Genomic DNA, 21,811 nt, shown 5'->3' on the forward strand with positions numbered 1-21,811 from the left:
CTTGTCTGTAAAGCTTTTGATTTCTCCATCAAATCTGAATGAGATCCTTGCCAGGTAGAATAATCTTGGCTGTAGGTTCTTCCCTTTCATCACTTTAAGTATATCATGCCACTTTCTGGCTTGTAGAGTTTCTGCTGAGAAATCAGCTGTTAACCTTATGGGAGTTCCCTTGTATGTTATTTGTCATTTTTCCCTTACTGCCTTCCGTAATTTTTCTTTGTCTTTAATTTTTGCCAGTTTGATTAGTATGTGTCTAGGCGTGTTTCTCCTTGGTTTATCCTATATGGGACTTGCTGTGCTTCCTGGACTTGGATGGCTATTTCATTTCCCATATTAGGGAAGTTTTCGACTATAATCTCTTCAAATATTTTCTCAGGTCCTTTCTTTCTCTCTTCTCCTTCTGGGACCACTATAATGTGAATGTTGTTGCATTTAATGTTGTCCCCGAGGTCTCTTAGGCTGTCTTCATTTCTTTTTATTCTTTTTTCTTTATTCTGTTCCGTGGCAGTGAATTCCACCATTCTGTCTTCCAGGTCACTTATCCGTTCTTCTGCCTCAGTTATTCTGCTATTGATTCCTTCTAGTGTAGTTTTCATTTCAGTTATTGTATTGTTCATCTCTGTTTGTTTGTTCTTTAATTCTTCTAGGTCTTTGTTAAACATTTCTTGCATCTTCTCGATCTTTGCCTCCATTGTTTTTCCGAGGTCCTGGATCATCTTCACTATCATTATTCTGAATTCTTTTTCTGGAAGGTTGCCTATCTCCACTTCATTTAGTTATTTTTCTGGGGTTTTATCTTGTTCCTTCATCTGGTACATAGCCCTCTTCCTTTTCATCTTGTCTGTCTTTCTGTGAATGTGGGTTTTGTTCCACAAGCTGTGGTTTTTGTTCCACAGGATTGTATTTCTTCTTGCTTCTGCTCTCTGCCCTCTGGTGGATGAGGCTATCTAAGAGGCTTGTGCAGGTTTCCTGATGGGAGGGACTGGTGGTGGGTAGAGCTGGGTGTTGCTCTGGTGGGCAGAGCTCAGTAAAACTTTAATCCACTTGACTGCTGATGGATGGGGCTGGGTTCCCTCCCTCTTGGTTATTTGACCTGAGGCAACCCAACACTGGAGCCTACCTGGGCTCTTTGGTGGGGCTAATGGTAGACTCTGGGAGGGCTCACGCCAAGGAGTACTTCCCAGAACTTCTGCTGCCAGTGTCCTTGTCCCCATGGTGAGCCACAGCCATCCCCTGCCTCTGCAGGAGACCCTCCAACACTACCAGGTAGGTCTGGTTCTGTCTCCCCTGGGTTCACTGCTCCTTCCCCTGGGTCCCGATGCGCATACTACTTTGTGTGTGCCCTCCAAGAGTGGAGTCTCCGTTTCCCCCAGTCCTGTCGAAGTCCTGCAATCAGATTCCCCCAGTCCTGTCGAAGTCCTGCAATCAGATCCCACTAGTCTTCAAAGTCTGATTCTCTAGGAATTCCTCCTCCCGTTGCCGGACCCACAGGTTGGGAAGCCTGACGTGAGGCTCAGAACCTTCACTTCAGTGGGTGAACTTCTGTGGTATAAGTATTTGCCAGTCTGTGAGTCACTCACCCACCAGTTAATGGGTTTTGATTTTATTGTGATTGCGCCTCTCCTACCATCTTATTGTGGCTTCTCCTTTGTCTTTGGATGTGGGGTATCTTTTTTGGTGAGTTCCAGTGTCTTCCTGTCGATGATTGTCCAGCAGCTAGTTGTGATTCTGGTGTTCTCACAAGAGGGAGTGAGAGCACGTCCTTCTACTCCGCCATCTTGGTTCAGGCCCCTAGTTTCTATCTGTATTGATTTTTAAAATATCCAATCATCCACTTACAAGACTCTACTTAAGTAACTGGTTATACTTAGCCAGCTACACCCACTCAGAGCACTTCTTGTTGGCAACAGGTAGCTAGGTGAAATAGCATATATCAGTTACTTACTAGGTGCCAGACATTGTGCTAAGTGATTAATGTATGGTATTTCATTTAATACTGTACCTGTAGGACTCATGATCATGAAACTGAGCCTCAGAGAGTTTACCTCAGCTGTCCAAGATTACCAGCTAGTAATCCAGGTTTTTCTGACTCTTTAGGCCGTGCTCTACTTTAATCTGGTGGGTAAATTATCACAAAACATTGTTTGATCTTTTATGAAATCTTCTTCTATAGCTGATATTGCTCTGAAAGCAATTCCAAGAAAAGGGCTTTTTTTTTTTTTTTTTTTTTTTTTTGCGGTACGCAGGCCTCTCACTGTTGTGGCCTCTCCCGTTGGGGAGCACGGGCTCCGGACGCGCAGGCCCAGCAGCCATGGCTCACGGGCCCAGCCGCTCCGCGGCATGTGGGATCTTCCCGGACGGGGGCACGAACCTGTGTCCCCTGCATCGGCAGGCAGACTCTCAACCACTGCACCACCAGGGAAGCCTGAAAAGGGCTTTTTAAAATGTTTTATTCAATTTACTATTTTAAAGGCAAGCATTCATTTGGCTGCATGTTTTAATGAGACAACAAAACTAAGCCACAGAAAGGGTAATCATCCCAAAATGATCTTGAGATATTTTGAAACAAGAATTCTGCTGTTAAGCCCTCCTTCCCTCTTTTCTTATCCCACATGGCTGATCAGTTCTTTTCTAGAGTTAACATATTCTCTCTTTTATTACTAATGACACTTTTTAATTCCTTATCTGTATGTCTCTGAGGAGGTTCTGAAGACCCAGTGTTGATGGCATTCCTTTATACTCTTTGTATACTCAGAACTCCAAGATTCTTATAGTGCCTGGTAAATAGTAGGAGTTAAATAACTTTGAAAGAATGAAGAGTCAGCAGGACTTAGTTCCTTGCTTGGGGCAAAAAGGAAAGGAAATAGATAAGGATCCAATAATTTAGGAACTTGAATGTATTGTTTGCATAGTGTGAGTTTCATTATTAAAACGATCTGTGGAAAGCATGTTCTTCTATCTGGGTACAAACTATTTCTGTACAAACTAGATGTATCACATTTTCTTGTGGATTTTAAGATTTTGAGCCAAAAAATGCCAAGAAGATGAAACAATGTTTTGTGATCATTTATCCATCAGGTTTTTAAAAATGTGTAAATAATACATGTTCATTGTAGAAAAATTTAGACAGTATAAAAGAGGCAAAAAAGAAAATGAAAATCGCTCTATTTCCATTATTCAGAGATAACTACTGCTACATTTTGGTGAATAGCTTTCCAGAATCTTTTCCTGTGCATAAGGAGTAAGAAATATTACATGTGGGCCTAAGCAGTTGAGATTGTACCATAGAAGCAAGTACTTATTTATTTAAGAAGCAAAGGTTTTCTTCCCTTGCAAGTGAACCTGGTACCAATAAATGTTAGCTGCTGTTGTTTTATTACAGTTGTTATTAATGACATCATTATTTGATTATAGCAAAAAAAAATTAAATGCTTATAATAAATATTTGAATTATTTTTATAAGGTTTTTTGCCTCAACTTGTTGTTTGGGAAGTCTGAAAATATTCAGATTGTATTTTTCTTTTTTTTTCTTTTGTCGTTATAGAATTCCTCAGAGAGTCATAGTTGTGCCAGAAGTCTCTTAATGGCAGATAGAATGCAAATAGTTGTGATTCTGTCTGAGTTTTTCAATTCCACATGGCAGAAGGCAAATTGTGCAAGTAAGTAATTCTTTCATTTTCATGTTGCTGTCATGGTTCAACAGTATAGATGTCATTTTATTTGAACTCTGAAAATTTTGAATATTTTTTATTACTAAGTTTAAATGAACTGTGATTAGCATCACGGTTTATTAGTGAGAAATGCTTGGGCAAATACTGAAAGGCAGAAAAGTGTAGCAGTTAACAGTGAGCTTTGCAGTCAGACAGATCTGGATTTTATTCTAAGCTCTGCCATTTATTAGCCCTAACCTACTACTGTCAGACCTTGGGCATGTAATTTTACCTCTTGGAGCTTCAGTTTCCTCATCCGTAAATTGGTGGTAATAATGGAACCTACTTTATATGATTGTTTTGAGGAGTAAATGAAATAGACTGTGTAAAGCACTTAGCTTAGTATCTGGCATATAGTTAATGTTCAAGGAATGTTAGCTGCTTAATATAATAGTAATTATGATGTTTATAATAATATGTCATCTGGTGATAGGGGAAAGTGATAACGTCTATTTTACCAGTTTTGCAGGCTTGTATGTATTTGTATAATGAAATGAGATCTATTTTCAAGCATTCTTTGGGAAAATTAAAATCACTATTTCAATTCATAAGTGTTTTGAATACCAACTATGTATTAGGAAATTCTTATTTTCTATTCCTTATAATTTTTGAGGAAGAAAGTTATAGTTACAATATAACCTAAAGCAGACAAATAACTGCTATAATAAAGTTTTATAGAGTCTTGGGGAAGCTGAAAATAAATCAGATTGGAGAGAATTTGAAATACTTCCTGGAGGAGGTACCTTTTGATCCTACACTTTTGTGGCTGGGCATGATTTCAATAAGTAGAGATGAGAGGAAGGACATTGCAGATAGGGAGGCATCGTGAACAGGGGCACAGAGGTATAAAAGAGTAGTAGATGTTACAGGATGCTGGAAGCACAATGGGAGGTAAACTTGGAAAGGGAAGGTAAGACCTTGACCTATATAGTAGTTTATCACTTATGCCAACATTTTTCATACTGCTTAGAACACCAGCATAGTATTAAGAAATGGTTATATACTATAGTATCTTGGGAATTTACAATACACATAGAATATTAAAGGCAGTGAGAAGGACTATAGGTTAAAAAAAACTTTTAAACCCCATTTAACCTAGCACTTTCTGCGCTTTTTTTTTTTTTTAACTACAAAGACCCTTTTTTTTTCTTTTTTTTTTTTTTGTGGAACCCCATTGGAAGAGAGAGACCAGTGAGGAAATTCTTACAATGGTTTAGGCAAGAAGCAAAGAAAACATTAAGTAGGGCGTGGGCTGTGGAAATAGAAAGGATAGAGTGAATTAAAAATCTGTGTACCTGTAAGTCATTAAGGAACTTAAGTTTTAAAGGACTTTGTCTTTTTGTTTAGTTCATATGAAGAAAAACTAAATGGGAAAAAGACTCCCTGCTAAGTTTCTTTCCCTTTGTAGTATACCATGGATATTGAATATTATCTCTTTTAATTTTGTCTCTATTAATTCAAATTTTCTGGTAATTTGAACAGAGGCTTGGCTGACAGCTAACTTTTTTTTTTAAAGCAAATCTTTACTTTTTTGGAGTAAAACTTTTTAGTATAAATATGATTGAACGGAGTTTGCTTAACTTATATGGAAGAGCTGTTTTTAAGTATTCTTAAGCCCTTCAGAAAAATCCACTGATATAGGAAAAAATATGTTAATTGCAAATAATTTAAAATCAGTTAATTAGAATAAGTGGGGTATGTGTTGGGATTCACTTCTTTCGACTGATGTTACTTAATTTACATACTTGAGAGGTAAAGCATCTTTTCTTTAAAAGGTATTTTGTAATGAATTTACTAATTTAAAATAGGTTTCTTCTCTGGCTATTTAAAAAAAAAAGGAAGGAAAACATTTTGCTGTATATTTACTCAGTATGGTAGATATAAAACTCTTTAGAATAAATTCTTAGGGTACTTCTGTTTTTCTGTGAGGCATCCTATCTTGAAAATATTCCTTGATTGAACTTCTTCTGAAGAAAAAATGAAATGTTTACTTCCTAATTAAAATTAATTTGGCCAAAATATATGACCAAGCAAGGTGTAGAGAAATATGACATCTTTTGGAGAATTAGATAGCTGAGTGGGCAGGAAAGACAGGAAGACTTAGTTTTCATTCTGCTTACATTTGTACCCTTTGGATTGTATACCATAGCATTTAATACCTATTCAAAAATACATAAAAATTTTTAAAACTTGACGGACTGTCCAAATCTGCAATGATTATTCATATGTTAGATGTAATCAGAGAGATTGGCTATTTTCTTTTTCCAGATTATGCATTTTAAAAAGTTATCTTCCATTCATGGTTTCACATTTTAAAATTTATCATAATTTATATTCTGTATTTTATATGGAAATAAAATAGTTTTATAAATTTGTGCTCCTCAGCTGTTTTCCCTTGGGTATTCATTCTAAAGTAATCATCTAGGACTTCCCTGGTGGTCCAGTGGTTAAGACTTTGCCTTCCAATGCAGGGGATGTGGATTCGATCCCTGGTTGAGGAGCTAAGATTCCACATGCCCCGAAGCCAAAAAACCAAAACATAAAACAGAAACAATATTGTAACAAATTCAATAAAGACTTCAAAAAAAATGGTCCACAACAAAAAAAATCTTAAAAAAAATAATAAAATAAAATAAGATAATCACCTTACCTAGAAATGAATAATCTTTACCAAATTACCTGGAAACACTTCTAATTATGTTCTCTGCAAATCTCTGTAATAAAGATAACATGAACATTTTCTGAAAATTTTTAAAAATTGTTCAAAAAACTTTGCAATTTTTACCAAAATTTAATAAAGCATTCTTACTTGAGCAACATAGTCTGTTACAAAGCAGTGAGAAAAGAAATTTGAAGGAAGGAGAAAATAAGCTAAAGAAGGTGAATAGCAAGTCAGCAATTAAATTAAATAATATTTCTCAATGTCATGGCCCTTGGTTCATTTGAACTTCACAATAAGCCAAGCCCTGTGAGGTAGAATGGGGGCTCAGAAAGTGTAAACGAACTGCAGATTAAGAGCCTAGAACTAAAATCGGAGGGCTTTAAGATTGTTCATCTGAATAGACAGTGTTCGTGAGTTAAGGCCTAATTTTGTTTTTAAAGTGCTATTTGACAAATTCATTGCACAGTCTCCATTTTAAGAAATATTAGCCCTACACTTTAGCCCTACAAAGTTTAATATCTATGCTATATACATGTTTGATATCATGGAAAACCTAGTCTTTTACTAAAAATATAAATGTAAAATACTCTTTTTTTTTCTAAAGACCTATCAGTACTACATAAAATTAAAACTAGATAATGTGAAAAAAAAGTTTTTGATAGGGTTGCACATTTTCTAATGTTAATGCTCAGCAATGATCAGGAATCAGGCATCAGGTTCTGAGACAATCGCGTCTCTAGCAACCAGATCTATTAAACCACTGATTTCATGGGATCCTCACTCTTTTATTTTCTTGATAAATGATGCTAAAGGCTTCTCTTTTCCTTTTACTTAAAAGATAATCCATTTGTTACCTATCCAATCACTGTTTTTTTTTAATCTTTGGCCTTTAGAAATAGGTAAAAGAATGAATACAAAGGGTATTTACTCTTTTAATAAAATGGAAGAAAGCAATCATATCACACTATAATTTTAAATGAATTTATGCCTGATCAGAAGTTTGCCTAGGATGTTGTCATTTTGTATTGTAGGAGACGAAAATGTGCCATCCCAAAATATGCCTCTTTGGCATAAGGATTATTTTGAGCTGATTATTTTGAGAAACCGCAGACACAGGAGAAGCTCTGAAAACAGAGTAGAAATAACCATTTTGTATGAGAAATTTATATTTATTAAGGAAATCTCCACTTGTAAGGGTGTCTCCCTCTCTGTACCAGGAAGAAAAGGATGACTTTAAACCACTAGAGAATCTTGTAGATGGAGAAGGCAGGGATATAATCTGCATAACCTTATGCTTGTTTACCTCACTTTTCCTGGTCATTTCCCGATAACTGACCTCCCCCACACCCATCTTTCTTTGCTTTTACCTGAAGATGATATTCAAGTCTGACTTCTAAGCCACCCCTTTGAGTTACTTAATTTCCCTTTGTATCTTCTGTGTATATGCGAGATATACAAGTTAACAAACTTCTGTTTGTTTTTCTCCTATTGATCTGTCTTTTGTTACAGGGGACCCAGCTGAGAACTTGCAAGGGTAGAGGGAAAATTATGTTTCCTCCCCTACCTTATATACATGAAAACACAATATAAATATTCCCCCCCAAATCTAGATTATTTGCTTTTTTATTTAAACATAAAAAAAGACTGGTCGTGCTTGCTTCGGCAGCACATATACTAAAATTGGAACAATACAGAGAAGATTAGCAGGGCCCCTGTGCAAGGATGACACGCAAAGTCGTGAAGCGTTCCATATTTTTAGCAATTATACTCCAAGAAAGATGTTAAAAAAATAAAAAATAAAAAAAATAGATACAGGGCTTCCCTGGTGGCGCAGTGGTTGAGAGTCCGCCTGCCGATGCAGGGGACACGGGTTCGTGCCCCGATCCCGGAGGATCCCACATGCCGCGGAGCGGCTGGGCCCGCGGGCCATGGCCGCGGAGCCTGTGTGTCCGGAGCCTGTGCTCCGCAACGGGAGAGGCCACAGCAGTGAGAGGCCCGCGTACAGCAAAAAAAAAAAAAAAAAAAAAAAAAAATAGATACAGAAAAAAAAAGACTGGTCAGTTTTCTCAGAACTTATGTAAAACTGTTAAATACAATCTATGAACCCTTTTGTCTCAGTTAACTTTTTGTGGTGATCTAGTTATTAAATTTGCAAATACAGAGCTGATAAGTGATGCCAGCAATAGAACTCTTTAATGGTAAATAATCTGGAGTCTATTCAGTCTGGCACCTAAAAGATAAAATGGGAAGGAAAAGAATTACAAAGGAAGAACAAAAACTACTGAGGTGTTTTTAAAATTTGTTTTTAATTGAGACTTAAACCAATATGTGATCCATTTTATAAGAATATATATTTTGATATAAAATGACTATTCCTTTTTCATCCTCTGTGCTAGAAAATGCAAAACTATAATTATATAAAAATATTTTAAAGTTAATTTAAGGGGCTATTAAAATTTTTTTAAATAATATTATTAAAAATATAAACATGTAAAACTATAAAAGCTAAAATATTGTTTAAAAGAATACTTTTAAAAGTAATACATTGCCCAAAAAAGTCACCTTTCTACTTGATCTAGCTGTGGGTTGGCACCTAGTCTTTGCCATTATTACTTGATGCAAGGAAGGCTAGACACTCAGTGAAAGAGAGTGCCATCCTAATACAACATTGTTAATCAAGTATACTCCAATATAAAAAAAAAAGAGAGAGTGCCATCCTAATACAACATTGTTAATCAAGTATACTCCAATATAAAAAAAAAAGAGAGAGTGCCATCCGTTACCACTACCATCTATTTTATCTATAGAATTTCTGTGTCTTTGAATGATATTAGTCTTCATTAGAAATGAGTTTTTGGAAACTGATAGAAACTCAAAAGGAGTGTACACGACTCTTCCAATTCATATTACAGATAACATGGAAATTAATTCTTGTGGAGAGTGACTGTTAAGAAGTAAAGAACATATATCAAGGATTTCTCCTCTTCACAATTTTAAAGCTGTTATCAGAAGTGTATTGTTAATGCATATATGTGGAACCTAGAAAAATGGTACAGATGAACGGGTTTACAGGGCAGAAATAGAGACACAGATGCAGAGAACAAATGTATGGACACCATGCGGGGAGAAGTGGCGGGGCGGGTGGTGGTGGTGTGATGAATTGGGAGATTGGGATTGACATATATACACTAATATGTATAAAATGGATAACTAATAAGAACCTGCTGTGTAAAAAAATAAATTTTAAAAAGTCTATGTGTTTAAAAAAAAAGTGTATTGTTGACATAGGGATAGCATGGTTATTGAGATGCTTCTTGGTTATCTTATGCATATGACAGGTGAATAATCAGTAGAGTGACCAGATTTGATGAGACCATGAATTGCTTTATGGTAAAGTGTTTTGGTACTTTGTTTTTGATTTTTTTCTTTTTTCAACTTAATTGAGATATAATTGACATATAACATTGTTTAAGTTTAAGGTGTACAGTGTGTTGATTTGATACACTTATATATTGCAGAATGATTACCACCTTAGTGTTAGGTAACACCTCCGTCATGTCACATAATTACCATTTTGTCTGTGTGTGTGTGGTGAGATCATTTAAGATTTATTCTCTTAGCAACTTTCAAGTATAGAATACAGTATTGCTAACTAAAATCACCATACTGTACATTTGATCCCCAGAACTTATCTTACAGCTGGAGATTTGTGCCCTTTGACCAACATCTCCCCATTTTTCCCACCCCCCAGCCTTTGTCAATCACCATTCTGCTCTCTGTTTCTAGGAGTTCAGCTCATAGTTGACTGTGTATACAGGAATTTATTTCTGGACTCTCCATTCTGTTTGATTGGTCTCCTTTCCTCTGATAGGAGAAAATCTTTCCTAGTTGATGAAACTCCTGGAGAAGGGATTTATGACCACTGATTTTCTTTTGGAAGCTCTGTCTTCAAGCAGATAAGGGGAATTCACAGAAAGCTTCTCTCTGCCTTGGCTATTTTCCAAGTGCCATCAGCTCAGAATAATCCTTATGGCAAATATTCTGCCACCCTTCACTTTTTATGTCTTGATTTTTAAAAAATCAATAATAAAACTTGATAGTTGAGCAGAAGATCAATTAATCAGAACCCATCTTTCCCATATTTTATCTAAATGGTAACATACTAAGCATTGGACTCACTTATTTATATCTTGTAACTTAAAATGTCCTAGTTTTCATACTTATTAAACTTAATTATGTTGTTTAAGTACAAAGTTCCCATAATTTAATACTATGTTTTCTGAAGCTTGCCCTATTTTTCAGAAATTGATAATTGTCTCTGTTGTTCTCTATAGAACTAGTTTTGAAAAACAGCAGAGATCCTTATACAAACTCCTAATAGATGCCAAATACTTTATCTAAAGATGCATACATAATTCCTGTTATGATATTTAGTGGGTTTCTATGTAAGGTCTTAACTTGAATCCTTAACACCTTTAAGAATGCCTCTTGAGCTGATGCTTGAGCCCTCACTGAGAAAGAAGCTATGCTAATCTGTCCTTGATGAGGCTGCATTGATTATCTGAGATGAGGAAAATTCATAATGACCCCTTCACTTAGTGCTTATAGGAAGCTTTATTGCTACTAATATTTCTTAACTTACTAATTTCTAAAATATATAGCTTCTCACTGCTTATAACCTTATGCTCCCAATTCCTACAAAAGGATAAAAGAGGAATTTTACTGGAGTTCCTTTGTTTTAAATCAGAAAGTCAGGGCTTTTTAATAATGAAGACATTTTAAATCTCATTTTATAAGTGAACTCCTTTGTGCTTTACAATATCACTGTCTAATGATCATTGAAAAAATTTTGATGGTACTGCATTAACACAGTAATAAGATGGCCAGTCTATATTAGCTTTTAGTTTAATTTTCAAATTATTTCAAGTGAAGAGGAATGACTGTTAGTAAAATAAAAGAGATTAAGTTCTTTGGCGTTCAGAGAAGCTTCCTTTTATAAATTACTTTTTAATTTATTTTTCATTCTATAAATTACTTTTTTATAAAGAAATTATTTCAGTTACATACTTTGTATAGAAGTATGAATCACTCATATTCATGCTTTATACTGCTTTTGTAAGACAATACAGGGACACACACACACCCATATTGTGCATGTCAGTTGCCATGACGTGGCTCATTATACACAGATGTACAGTTGTTATGGATGAAATTGTATTCCCTCTACTTCCCTCCAAAATGTCAACTACAAAAACTGAAAACTTCAGTCTCGTTAGCACAATATAATAATATTATGCATATTTGTAACTGTTTGTTTTTATTTATATATACTCTACCTCATGTAAAAAGATTCAAGGCTACTTTGTGATGATGTTAAACCAGGATTAAGAGAGACTTATGTTATTTTTCTTTTTAAGAATTTAGTGTGTGAACTTTTTGAAAGCCAACAGAGTAACATTTTTAAATAGTAAAGGAAAATGGTATAATTAAGATAATACTTAATCAAGAGCCTGGAAAGTATATTTTGTATTTCAATGCCTTACTAACTTGATGTATGATCCTCAGTATATCACTTTATTTCTCTAGCTGTTTCCTAATTTGTGAAGTGATCCCTCAGATTTTTAAATGATAAGGTGAACAGTCAGAACAGGACTTACATGCTGGAGAAGATAAAGCTGCAGAGAATGTAGAGTGTGTGAGTTCAGAGAGGGAAAGACTCTTGGAATAGGTTCATCAGCAGGGCCCCAGGTATGCCAGGTGCAGGCCAAGTCCTACACTAGGGGCCCATGTAAGGGGGTGAGTGGGGCTGGATTCCAGCTCAGCTTCTGGAGGTAGGAGCACTTTTTTGTAAATAATCTACCGGGAGGGAATGTCTTTTTCCAGTTTGCACAAAGGAGTCTTTATGTGCTAGTTGCTGCCCTGTTTACCAGTTTTAGGCTTCATCTCAGTTGCCAGCACTGATCAGTTGGTAGCGACTGCCTGAATCCCTGCATGGTGTAAGAAATCTATGGGTGGTGGAGGGAGGAGCAGTGGCATGTACTTATTGATTCCCAGTATTGAACTTTAATTGTTTAGAGTGTAGATATTTTATATTTGCAGTGTTTGAAAGTGCAGGCTCAGGAATCAGACTGAGTAGAAATTCCAGGTTTTTACTTACCAGGTTTATGACCTTGGGTAACTTCTTAATTCCTCTCTGCCTTTGTTCCTTATTTAGAAAATGGAGATGATAGTTCTTGCCTCATAGGATTGTTGTAAGAATTGAATAAATGTGTTTAAAGTACAAGCATGGTGCTTGGAACATGGCAACTACTCAGTTAACATTAGCTTTCATTGTAGTGATTGTTGTTCATAATAGTGCATGCATCGTATAGTGTGTCATATCCTAATGTCTACTCTAAGGGAGGGAAAAAATCTTTTTCCTCTATCCATTTTAGGTTCTCTGGCTGGAACTCTCTAATTAGACTGGCCAAAGACGGAGTAACAAGAGAAAACAAACAGAAGTTTATTAACAAGTGCATTGCACATGTACACACGGGAGCACCCAGTGATGAGTAACCCAAATGGATGGTTAGAATTTGGGTTTATATACCATCTTAGGATAATCAGAGGAGAAAGGGTTTTGGTCTTCTGGACGAAGGAGGCAAGTTATGGGAAAGTGACCAGGAAAAGTACGGTTTAGTAAGGTTTGTTATATAGATTTAAGTTAGAACCATCTCCATTGGTAAGAGTTAGTTGTTAAGAGTCCTCCCTTTTCTTTTTCTTGAGAGAGAGAGACATCTTTACAAATGGAAATTTCCTTTACAAGTGTAAATTTTATCTACAAAATAAAAACTTGTGCCCTGTTTTTAGAGTTTTTCCTGAATCTGTTCGTTCTTAAAGGCCTTTATTTTTTTAAATTTATTTATTTTTGGCTGCATTGGGTCTTCGTTGGTGTGCGCGGGCTTTCTCTAGTTGCGGCGCGCGGGGGCTACTCTTCTTTGCGGTGCGCGGGCTTCTCCCTGCAGTGGCTTCTCTTGTAGTGGAGAATGGGCTCTAGGCGCGCAGGCTTCAGTAGTTGTGGCACGCGGGCTCAGTAGTTGTGGCTAATGGGCTCTAAAGCGCAGACTCAGTAGCTGTGGCACACGGGCTTAGTTGCTCTGCAGCATGTGGGATCTTTCCCAACCAGGGCTCGAACCCACGTCCCCTGCATTGGCAGGCAGATTCTTAACCACTGTGCCACCAGGGAAGTCCTTAAAGGCCTTTAGCTCAGAATAATCCATATGCCAAAGAGGCATATTTTGAGTTGGCATATTCTGGTACTCTTCACTACCTATTCAGTGTATCTCTTATCCATTGATTTCTTTCTGTTTGCATTGCCATCTTTCTCCTGGATAATTGCAACAGCCTTCTATCCTGTCTCTCCCCTCCCAGTTGAAAGATCATAATAGATGGCCCTGAGTGTGTATAATATACAGCTCTCAGTTAAATTTAAGAAGAACAAGAGTATGGTTGAGTACTAGAGAATAGAAAGTATTTGAACATCCCTTGTGGAGTAATTGGTAGGGCATCTACAAGGATTGTTTTGTGGCCCTGAAACTAGTTTGAATTGAGTCCCCTCATTATAACTTTAGAATTTTCTATAATAGTGTTCTACAACCACAATTGGGAGTAGAGGAAGTTAATGAAGGTTTTAAATATTTGTGAGTATGTGGAATGTAAAAAGGGCAAGGATTCTAGGAAAGTGAGATTGAAATGGTTGACCATGAGTTCCAGGATATGATGCCAGGCACTTGAACCTAGATCCCAGAGGGTAAGCTGAGAGCACAGGGAGAGGTAAAAGCAAACTGAGGATAAAGAATAAGTTCATCCAAGAAGGGAGAATAGATTTAAAAATTGTGCTATGTTCATACATAGAAATAGAAAACAATTCAAAGGAATGAACTTGAGCTAATGCTAAGTGAGAGTAGCAAGTTGCAGAGGAATATCATTTATGTAAGATTTTTAGAAAGACATAAAACAAGTATATTTATTTCCAGATTTTACTTGAAGTCCCTTTATCAGTATTTTATGCAAAATTCTCACCAGCTTGTTTCTCTGGTCTCCCAACTCACAATAGATTAGAAAGAGCAGATTTTAAAAGATTAACCTCTTAGATGCAATAACTGACCCACTAGTGAAGATGGAAGAGACCCAGAACTACTAAATTTAACACAGAAAACAATCAAACAGCATATGAATTTAGCTAAAATTAATGCAGGATAAATAGACTTATGCCTAAACAGCACTAAGAGTACTCCTATTAAAGTGGCATTTGATAACTGATATTCATGATTAAGACTTTGCACCATCAAAAATCAATTTCAGTTTTACTTGGTATATGGTTTTTACAAAGAGAGAAAAGTATGTGACTTTTAATATTTTCATTAAAATGGTCATGATGTAAAAAAAATCTTTTGGAAACTAAAAGGGGTAAGCTTCATGTATTTGGAAAATTCTCTTAATGTGGAACACTTCATGCTTGTTTGAATAAATGATTACGATAGTGTGAAACAGAAGATAACAGCTTGAGAGATAAATGACTATATATAATTGTTGCTTGAGATATATTAATCTACTTTTTGGTTTCTTGACAGATTGTTTAACGAACAAAAGTGAAGAATTATCAAATAGCACAGTATACTTCCTGAATCTGTTTAATTACACCTTGACCTGCTTTGAGAATAACCTTCAGGTATTTTATATATGACACTTGAAATTAAAATGCTGTCTTGTCCAAGTGAATAATAAATAATTCCAATTTTTATAGCATTAATTGTTGATATTTATCTACATACACAATGTAGAGGTAGACCTGGATTTCTGCTAAATTCTTCTATTACTAGCCCTTAGGCAAATCATCAAAACTTCAGTTTTTTAATTTGTAGGATGGGAATAGTAAGATCTACCCTGCCTACCTTCCAGTATTTCGTAGTCAGGATCCAATGAGTTAATGAGTATGAACATAATAACTGAGGCATGTGATTGTTTAATTAAAACACACTGTTGTTCTATCAGACAATAATTTTTCTTGACTTTGTTTATGCAATAATGTATTTTGCAATTCAGTTTGATTCTGTCTATAAAAAGCTTATTCTTTGCCTCAATATTTGCTTAAATATACTTTACCTACTTTAAAAGGTGCTGTTTAATAAGGTAACTTTGAGTTTTGAATTATAATATAAAAGGTAGCCTTTAAGAAACCTACCTTATTGGGTTTTGTTTTCTCCACCTCTGACCCTTGAATGTTAGTACTGAAACGTTCCTGGTAGTGGTGAGGGGTGAAATTGGAATTCTGGTAAAATCCTAGTTTTGAAACTTGCTTTTTAACAAGTAGGTAATCCCCACAAATAGATAGAAATATATTTAGGATATAGGTATGTATGACTTTCTCTTTAATAAATGTGATAACATAGAACATGAATTTCCCTGAGTATAATAAAAACTATTAGATGAACATTTCCCAAAATATGTTCTGCAAAATTTTAATAGATAGCCCATAAAAATGGTTTAGTGTTCTTAATAAGGATAAGAAATGCTTTAATACAGGACTGCAGAACTTTAGTGGACTAATGTACATTATATAGAACTTCAAATGGTAACTTTGTATACAGCATTTACCAAGACTATTTGACTAGGAACTCTGGTTTTAGAGACCAAAGACACTAGTTCTGATGAATGTACTTTAGGGAAATTAGCATTTTTCCTGGGACGTTAGTTGCAAATATTTTTTCCTCATTTGTTTGTCTTTTTATCATGCTTCTCTTTTTGATATGAAGAAAATTTTAATTTTTATGTTGTTAGATTTACCAAAATTCATTTAATGGCTTGTGGATTTTGTGTCACACTAGAAGGCCTTTTCCCACATTGAGATTATTTTTAAAATTTCTCCTGTGATTGATTTAGGACTTTCATGGGTTTTTTTGGTCCATTTAAGCATCATTTATCTGTTTGAAATTTATTTTGGTGTAAGATGTAAGGCTTAGCACCAACCTTTTTTTCCTGATGGCTTCTTGACTTTCAAAACATGATTTACTAAATAAATCCATGAAATGAATTTTAGAACCAAGTTCAAAATAATCAATCATTTTGATATTTTATTAGAATTGCATTACATTTTAGAGTCATCATTTGGGAAAAATTGACCTGTTATGATATTAAGCTTTCCTATCTAGGAGTACAGTATATATTCACTATTTTTTATTTCAGTAAAATAGAATATAAAATTTACCACATTACAACTTTTAAGTGTACAGTTCAGTGGCATTAAGTACACTCACATTGTTGTACAACTCTACCACCATCCATCTCCAGAATGTTTCATCGTCTCAAACTGAAACCCTGTACACATTAAGTAATAACTCCCCATTTCCTCCTTCTCTAGCCCCTGGCAACCACCATTATTCTTTATTTTTTAATGTTCTCTAGCACAGTTTTATTTATTTATTTAAATTTCATATAGGTTTATACATTTCTTAAGTTTATTTCAAGGTATTACATAGTGTTTGGTGCCCTTATGAATGATACCTTTTCTTCCCCCACTACAGATTTTAACTGCCTATTTTTAAATGGTGTTTTTTTTTTTTGGAATAATTTTAGACTTACAGAAAAGTTGCAAAGTGAATACAGAGAATTCTTGTATATCCCTGACCTAGTTTCCCCTAATGTTCACCTTATGTTACCAAGGTACATTAGTCAAAAATAAGAAATGAACATTGGTATATAACTATTAACTAAATGCCAGACTTCATTCTGATTTCACCCGTTTTTCTACTAATGTCCTTTTCTGTTTCAGGATTCATTCCAGGATAATGCATTGCATTTAGTAATTGGTTACTCCTTAAAATTTCTATCATATATATAGCTACATTTCCTTTCTATTTCCAGATGCTGTACTTGTGAGTCCTTTTTTCCCTTGAATTTTCTTTAGGCTTGTTGAAGATACATTTATATTTATTGTTCTTTTTGAAAACCCACCTTTGGCTTTATTTATCAGTTTCTGTTTTATTTTTCTTAATGTGTTAAGATATCCTTTTGCATTTATTAATTCCTCCTATATTCTTCTGGTTTTGTCATTTTTCTATTTCCTTAAATTGAATGGTTTTTAAAAATTAATTAACTAATTAGTTAGTTTGTTTGTTTATTATCAGGGGAGAGGTATGAGCTGGAGCTGTAGATTTGAGAGTCATCAGGTACAGATGGTATCAAGCCTGGAGACTTGGATGTGAGTGAATGTAGATAGAGATGATGAAGAGGCCCCAAGGACTGAGTTCTGGGCAATGCCAATGTTTTATAGGGTGTGTGGGTGGGGGTGTGTGTGTGTGTGTGGGTGGGTGGGTGTGTGTGTGTGTGTGTGTGAAAGTGGAGGGGAACCAGCTAAAGAGATAGGTGGTAGCAGTGAAATTAATGGTATTGGCTGTGGCAGTGCCTTCTGGCTCAGTGATGAGGCAGAGATGTGGGTTTAGGTTCCAGAACAGCTCCACCTTATGTAGTATGTGTTTGCAGGTGGCTTCTCTGGGAACCTAGACTGTCTGGGTGGCTGTCGAGACTGCTTTTTGTGGGTGGTCCCACAGGCAGGGTGAGGCTATTATTCCAGCCCCTCGCATCTCCAGAGGACAGTAGGTGGTTGCAGGGGATAGAGGGTCACAAGAGACTGTGGTTCCGGCTAGTTTCTCTGGGAGTGGTGTGACAGCTGTCATACAACCTTCCTGTGATGAAATGTGCATGTCATGCCTCTATAATTAACAGTGCTATCAAGGGCCTGGGTTTACTCTTGAGTTCTTGAGTCTCTTCAGAAAAGAAATCAGGAATGGCACATGCTGATGTCATCATTTTCCCAGAATCCTACTTCCTCATTTGCTTTAAACGTTGCAGGGCTTTTGTTGTTCGACTATGCCACCATTTAGTCAGTCAGTCCCTGTATCAGTGGAGATTTTTGTTTGGTTCAGTATTTTACTATCACAAATATGGACAGTCTTTTGCAGGTATTTGTATCTTTATCTGTCTGGTAGATTCCTAGAAGTGAAATTGCAATGCCAAATGATATGTACCTTTTAAGTTTTAATATAAATGACTAAATTATACTCCCCCATCAAGGTACTGTGCTCCATTTTTGATCAAACACATTTAGCTGAATGTACAATTGTTCTGTGAAAAACAGGCAATGGGCTATTTCTTGTGGCAGAACTAAAGAGAGTCTGAGTTTATTTGTCAAGTAGATAGTAAGGGTAATGTTGTAGGGGCTACATCAGCTTAATTCCTTTAATTTTTCCTTTTCTCTTTCATTCTGATAGTTAATATTATTTCTCCAGGCTATAAGGTAAAGAATAAAGGGAATAGAAAACAAAAGTGTGAATTGACTGTTTAGCAAACTTGTTCTTGAAATACAAGTGTCAGTCCCAGAAGTGGAAAAGATTGAGATTCACTAACATAATGTCTTATATCCAGTACCTGAGGTTATATTTTAGGTTATACGATTCATTGGTATTAGTCCCTTTTTGTTGACTTGAAAGGCCTGGATTAAAAGCCTTGGGGTAAGAGGGCTGGGGGAGGGATGTAGTTTGGGTGCCTTTTCCTAACTCATTATAAAGTCTTCTCTGTCTCAATAAGGCAGACTTCAGGGTTCAAGTCATCACAGGCAAGGGTATACTTTATTTATTTGGTGAGTGTAGGATAGATAAGGGCAGATGTATAAATGACAAGATAACTTAGTAAGTTTTTGGTATTTAGGTATCAATAATTTGGTATATGAGCTAGTGTTGCCCTCAGTTAACAGTGGCTAGTGCAGTGGTTTTCAAAATTCAGGGGTGACTAGAAAGTACCAAATATTTTGCTGTGTGCTACATACCAGTCTCTATTCCTTGGGACCTGTAATACAGGTAAGGGTATCCCTATTTTATAGATAAAACCAAGGCTCAGAGTGGTTTAGCAACCTGCCCCACATCACAGCTCAGCACTTTAACATACTCTATTATTTCCTCCAGGAGGACAAATAAGTTTAAAAAATGTAATGTTCATTGTGTGTATTATATGTGCCTTTGACATTTTAGGGGAGCACACACAGTCTTCTTCAGTTAAGAAATTATTCGGAAGTATGCAAAAACTGTCGTGACGCATACAAAACTCTGAGTAGTCTGTACAGTGAAATGCAAAAAATGAATGAACTTGAAAATAAGGATGAATCTGGAACACACTTATGCATTGATGTGGAAGATGCAGTAAGTACTTTGCTCCTGATACAACGCGTGTTTTGCAGTGTTGTTGAATGTGCCTTCAGCATTATTACTGGAATTTGCATATGGTGTCTTCAACCAGAAATAACTAGTTGCTAAGTAGTAAAGTTTTAGAATATCCTGATGTGTCAGACTAAAATGGAAATTAATCAGATACTTCATAAGTAAGTTGATAATTTGGTATATTTGACTTATTTTTATTAAAGTATAGTTGATTTACAATATTATATTAGTTTCAGGTATTCAACATAGTGATTTACTATTTTTATAGATTATACTCCACTTATACATTTTGTTTTTTAAGTTTGATAATGTGTGTCATTTTCAGAGGTGTGGGTATACTGTTAAATGTTTTCATTTCACTTTCTTGTGCACTTGTTGCTAATTCAAGAAGTCTCTAGGTTTTGCTACAATATGTTTCTGAAGCCATTCCTCAGTTACCTCCTATCCCATTGCTTTATTTCTTTATATCTATTACCATCTGAAAAGTTTTGTTTACTTATTTGTAGTCTTTCTCCCCTTACTAATATATAAGCCATATGAGGACAAGGACGTCATTGTCCATTTTTGTTCACTGTTCAGTATCTAGAACAACGCCTAGCAAATAGTGGGCCCTTAGTAACATGTATTGATTGAATGAATAGTCCACAAAAACTCTTTTTCCTCCGTTGAATATCCTGCCTTTACATGGGACACCACTAGATGGCAATCATGCCTTTTTATGGGAATACGATGCCTGACTATTGAGGCATTAGAGGAAACTGAAAATTTATTGTTAAAAAGAGAACTTGTGGTCAAAATTGGTAAACTTAATGTTTGAGAATGATGAGTGTGAATTATAGCAGCTCAGAGTGAACATAGTGGATCTGTAATATTCAGAATGGTAAAAAGCACTTAAAATGGATACACCATGGGGATTTTTGTTTGTTACTGCCCTGTTACTAATGTTTAGAGTAGTACCTGGCTTCTAGTAGGTTCCCAATAAATAATAAACATCTTTTTAAAGAATAATAGTCTCTTTCTTTTTTTTTAAATAAAGAAGAAAAATGAATATTGGTTCTATGACACAATTTGGATTACACAGGAAATCAACATGACCAACCTATTTTAGAACATCCATCTTGCAATAAGCAAAAATTACAACAGACGTATAGTGCACCATTTGTAAACCATATCTCAATTAAACAAAATCCAGGAAAGAACAGTTTTAAACGCTAAATTTGGTAGTTTCCTTACATCATTTAGCCTGTTTGACAGAAATCATGAGCTCAATGAAAGTGAGGTACTGCAGCCCCTAAGTGTATCTAGGGGCTAAATAAGATATTAATATTGTTTAATAAAGTTTCTATGACACATTAGATATTATGTACTTAAAAAATTATTTGCTGTGAGTATGAATCTTTCATAATATCTTAGATAAGTTATTAAGCATTTCATAGATATCATCTCTTGAAGAGAAGCCCTATAAAGTTGATATTTTTTTTTTTTTTTTTTTTTTTTTATTTATTTTTTTTATTTTATTTTTTTTGCTGTACGCGGGCCTCTCACTGCTGTGGCCTCTCCCGTTGCGGAGCACAGGCTCCGGACACACAGGCTCCGCGGCCATGGCTCGCGGGCCCAGCCGCTCCACGGCATGTGGGATCTTCCGGGATCGGGGCACGAACCCTAGTCCCCTGCATCGGCAGGCGGACTCTCAACCACTGCGCCACCAGGGAAGCCCCTAAAGTTGATATTTTTATCTCCATTCTAAAAATATTGCAACAAGCTCAGTGAGATTACATAGGTAACATATGAAAGAAAATATTTTGTTTGTTTGTTTGTTTGTTTTGCGGTACGTGGGCCTCTCACTGTTGTGGCCTCTCCCGTTGCGGAGCATAGGCTTCGGACGCGCAGGCTCAGCGGCCACGGCTCACGGGCCCAGCCGCTCCGCGGTATGTGGGATCCTCCCTGACCGGGGCGCGAACCCATGTCCCCTGCATCGGCAGGCAGACTCTCAACCACTGCGCCACCAGGGAAGCCCTGTTTGTTTGTTTTGTGAGACTTCCCCTCCCCCCCAGTTTTACTGAGGTGTACTTGACAAAATTATAATATATTTAAAGTGTACAGTGTGATGATTTGATATAAATACATATTGCAAAAGGATTCCCACAGTCTAATTATTGACATTCATCACCTCACATAGTTATCCTTTT

At 36.0% G+C, this 21,811-nt stretch overlaps 1 protein-coding gene and 1 non-coding gene across 2 annotated transcripts in view; both read left to right on the plus strand.

The window, feature by feature from the left end:
- The window catches only part of OSTM1 (osteoclastogenesis associated transmembrane protein 1), a 39,404-nt gene that overhangs the window by 11,282 nt on the left and 6,311 nt on the right, over positions 1 to 21,811 (plus strand). The window contains exons 2-4 of the mRNA XM_060115155.1: positions 3,545 to 3,659; positions 14,985 to 15,082; positions 19,437 to 19,604. Coding sequence (XP_059971138.1) covers positions 3,545 to 3,659; positions 14,985 to 15,082; positions 19,437 to 19,604 — 381 coding nt within the window. The remainder of the gene's footprint in view (positions 1 to 3,544; positions 3,660 to 14,984; positions 15,083 to 19,436; positions 19,605 to 21,811) is intronic.
- On the plus strand, positions 8,023 to 8,129 carry LOC132500446 (U6 spliceosomal RNA). Its single transcript, XR_009534038.1, has one exon. It is a non-coding gene; the product is annotated as a U6 spliceosomal RNA (small nuclear RNA).

The sequence above is a fragment of the Mesoplodon densirostris genome, chromosome 12, assembly GCF_025265405.1.
Source record: "Mesoplodon densirostris isolate mMesDen1 chromosome 12, mMesDen1 primary haplotype, whole genome shotgun sequence".
Lineage (NCBI taxonomy): Eukaryota > Metazoa > Chordata > Mammalia > Artiodactyla > Ziphiidae > Mesoplodon > Mesoplodon densirostris.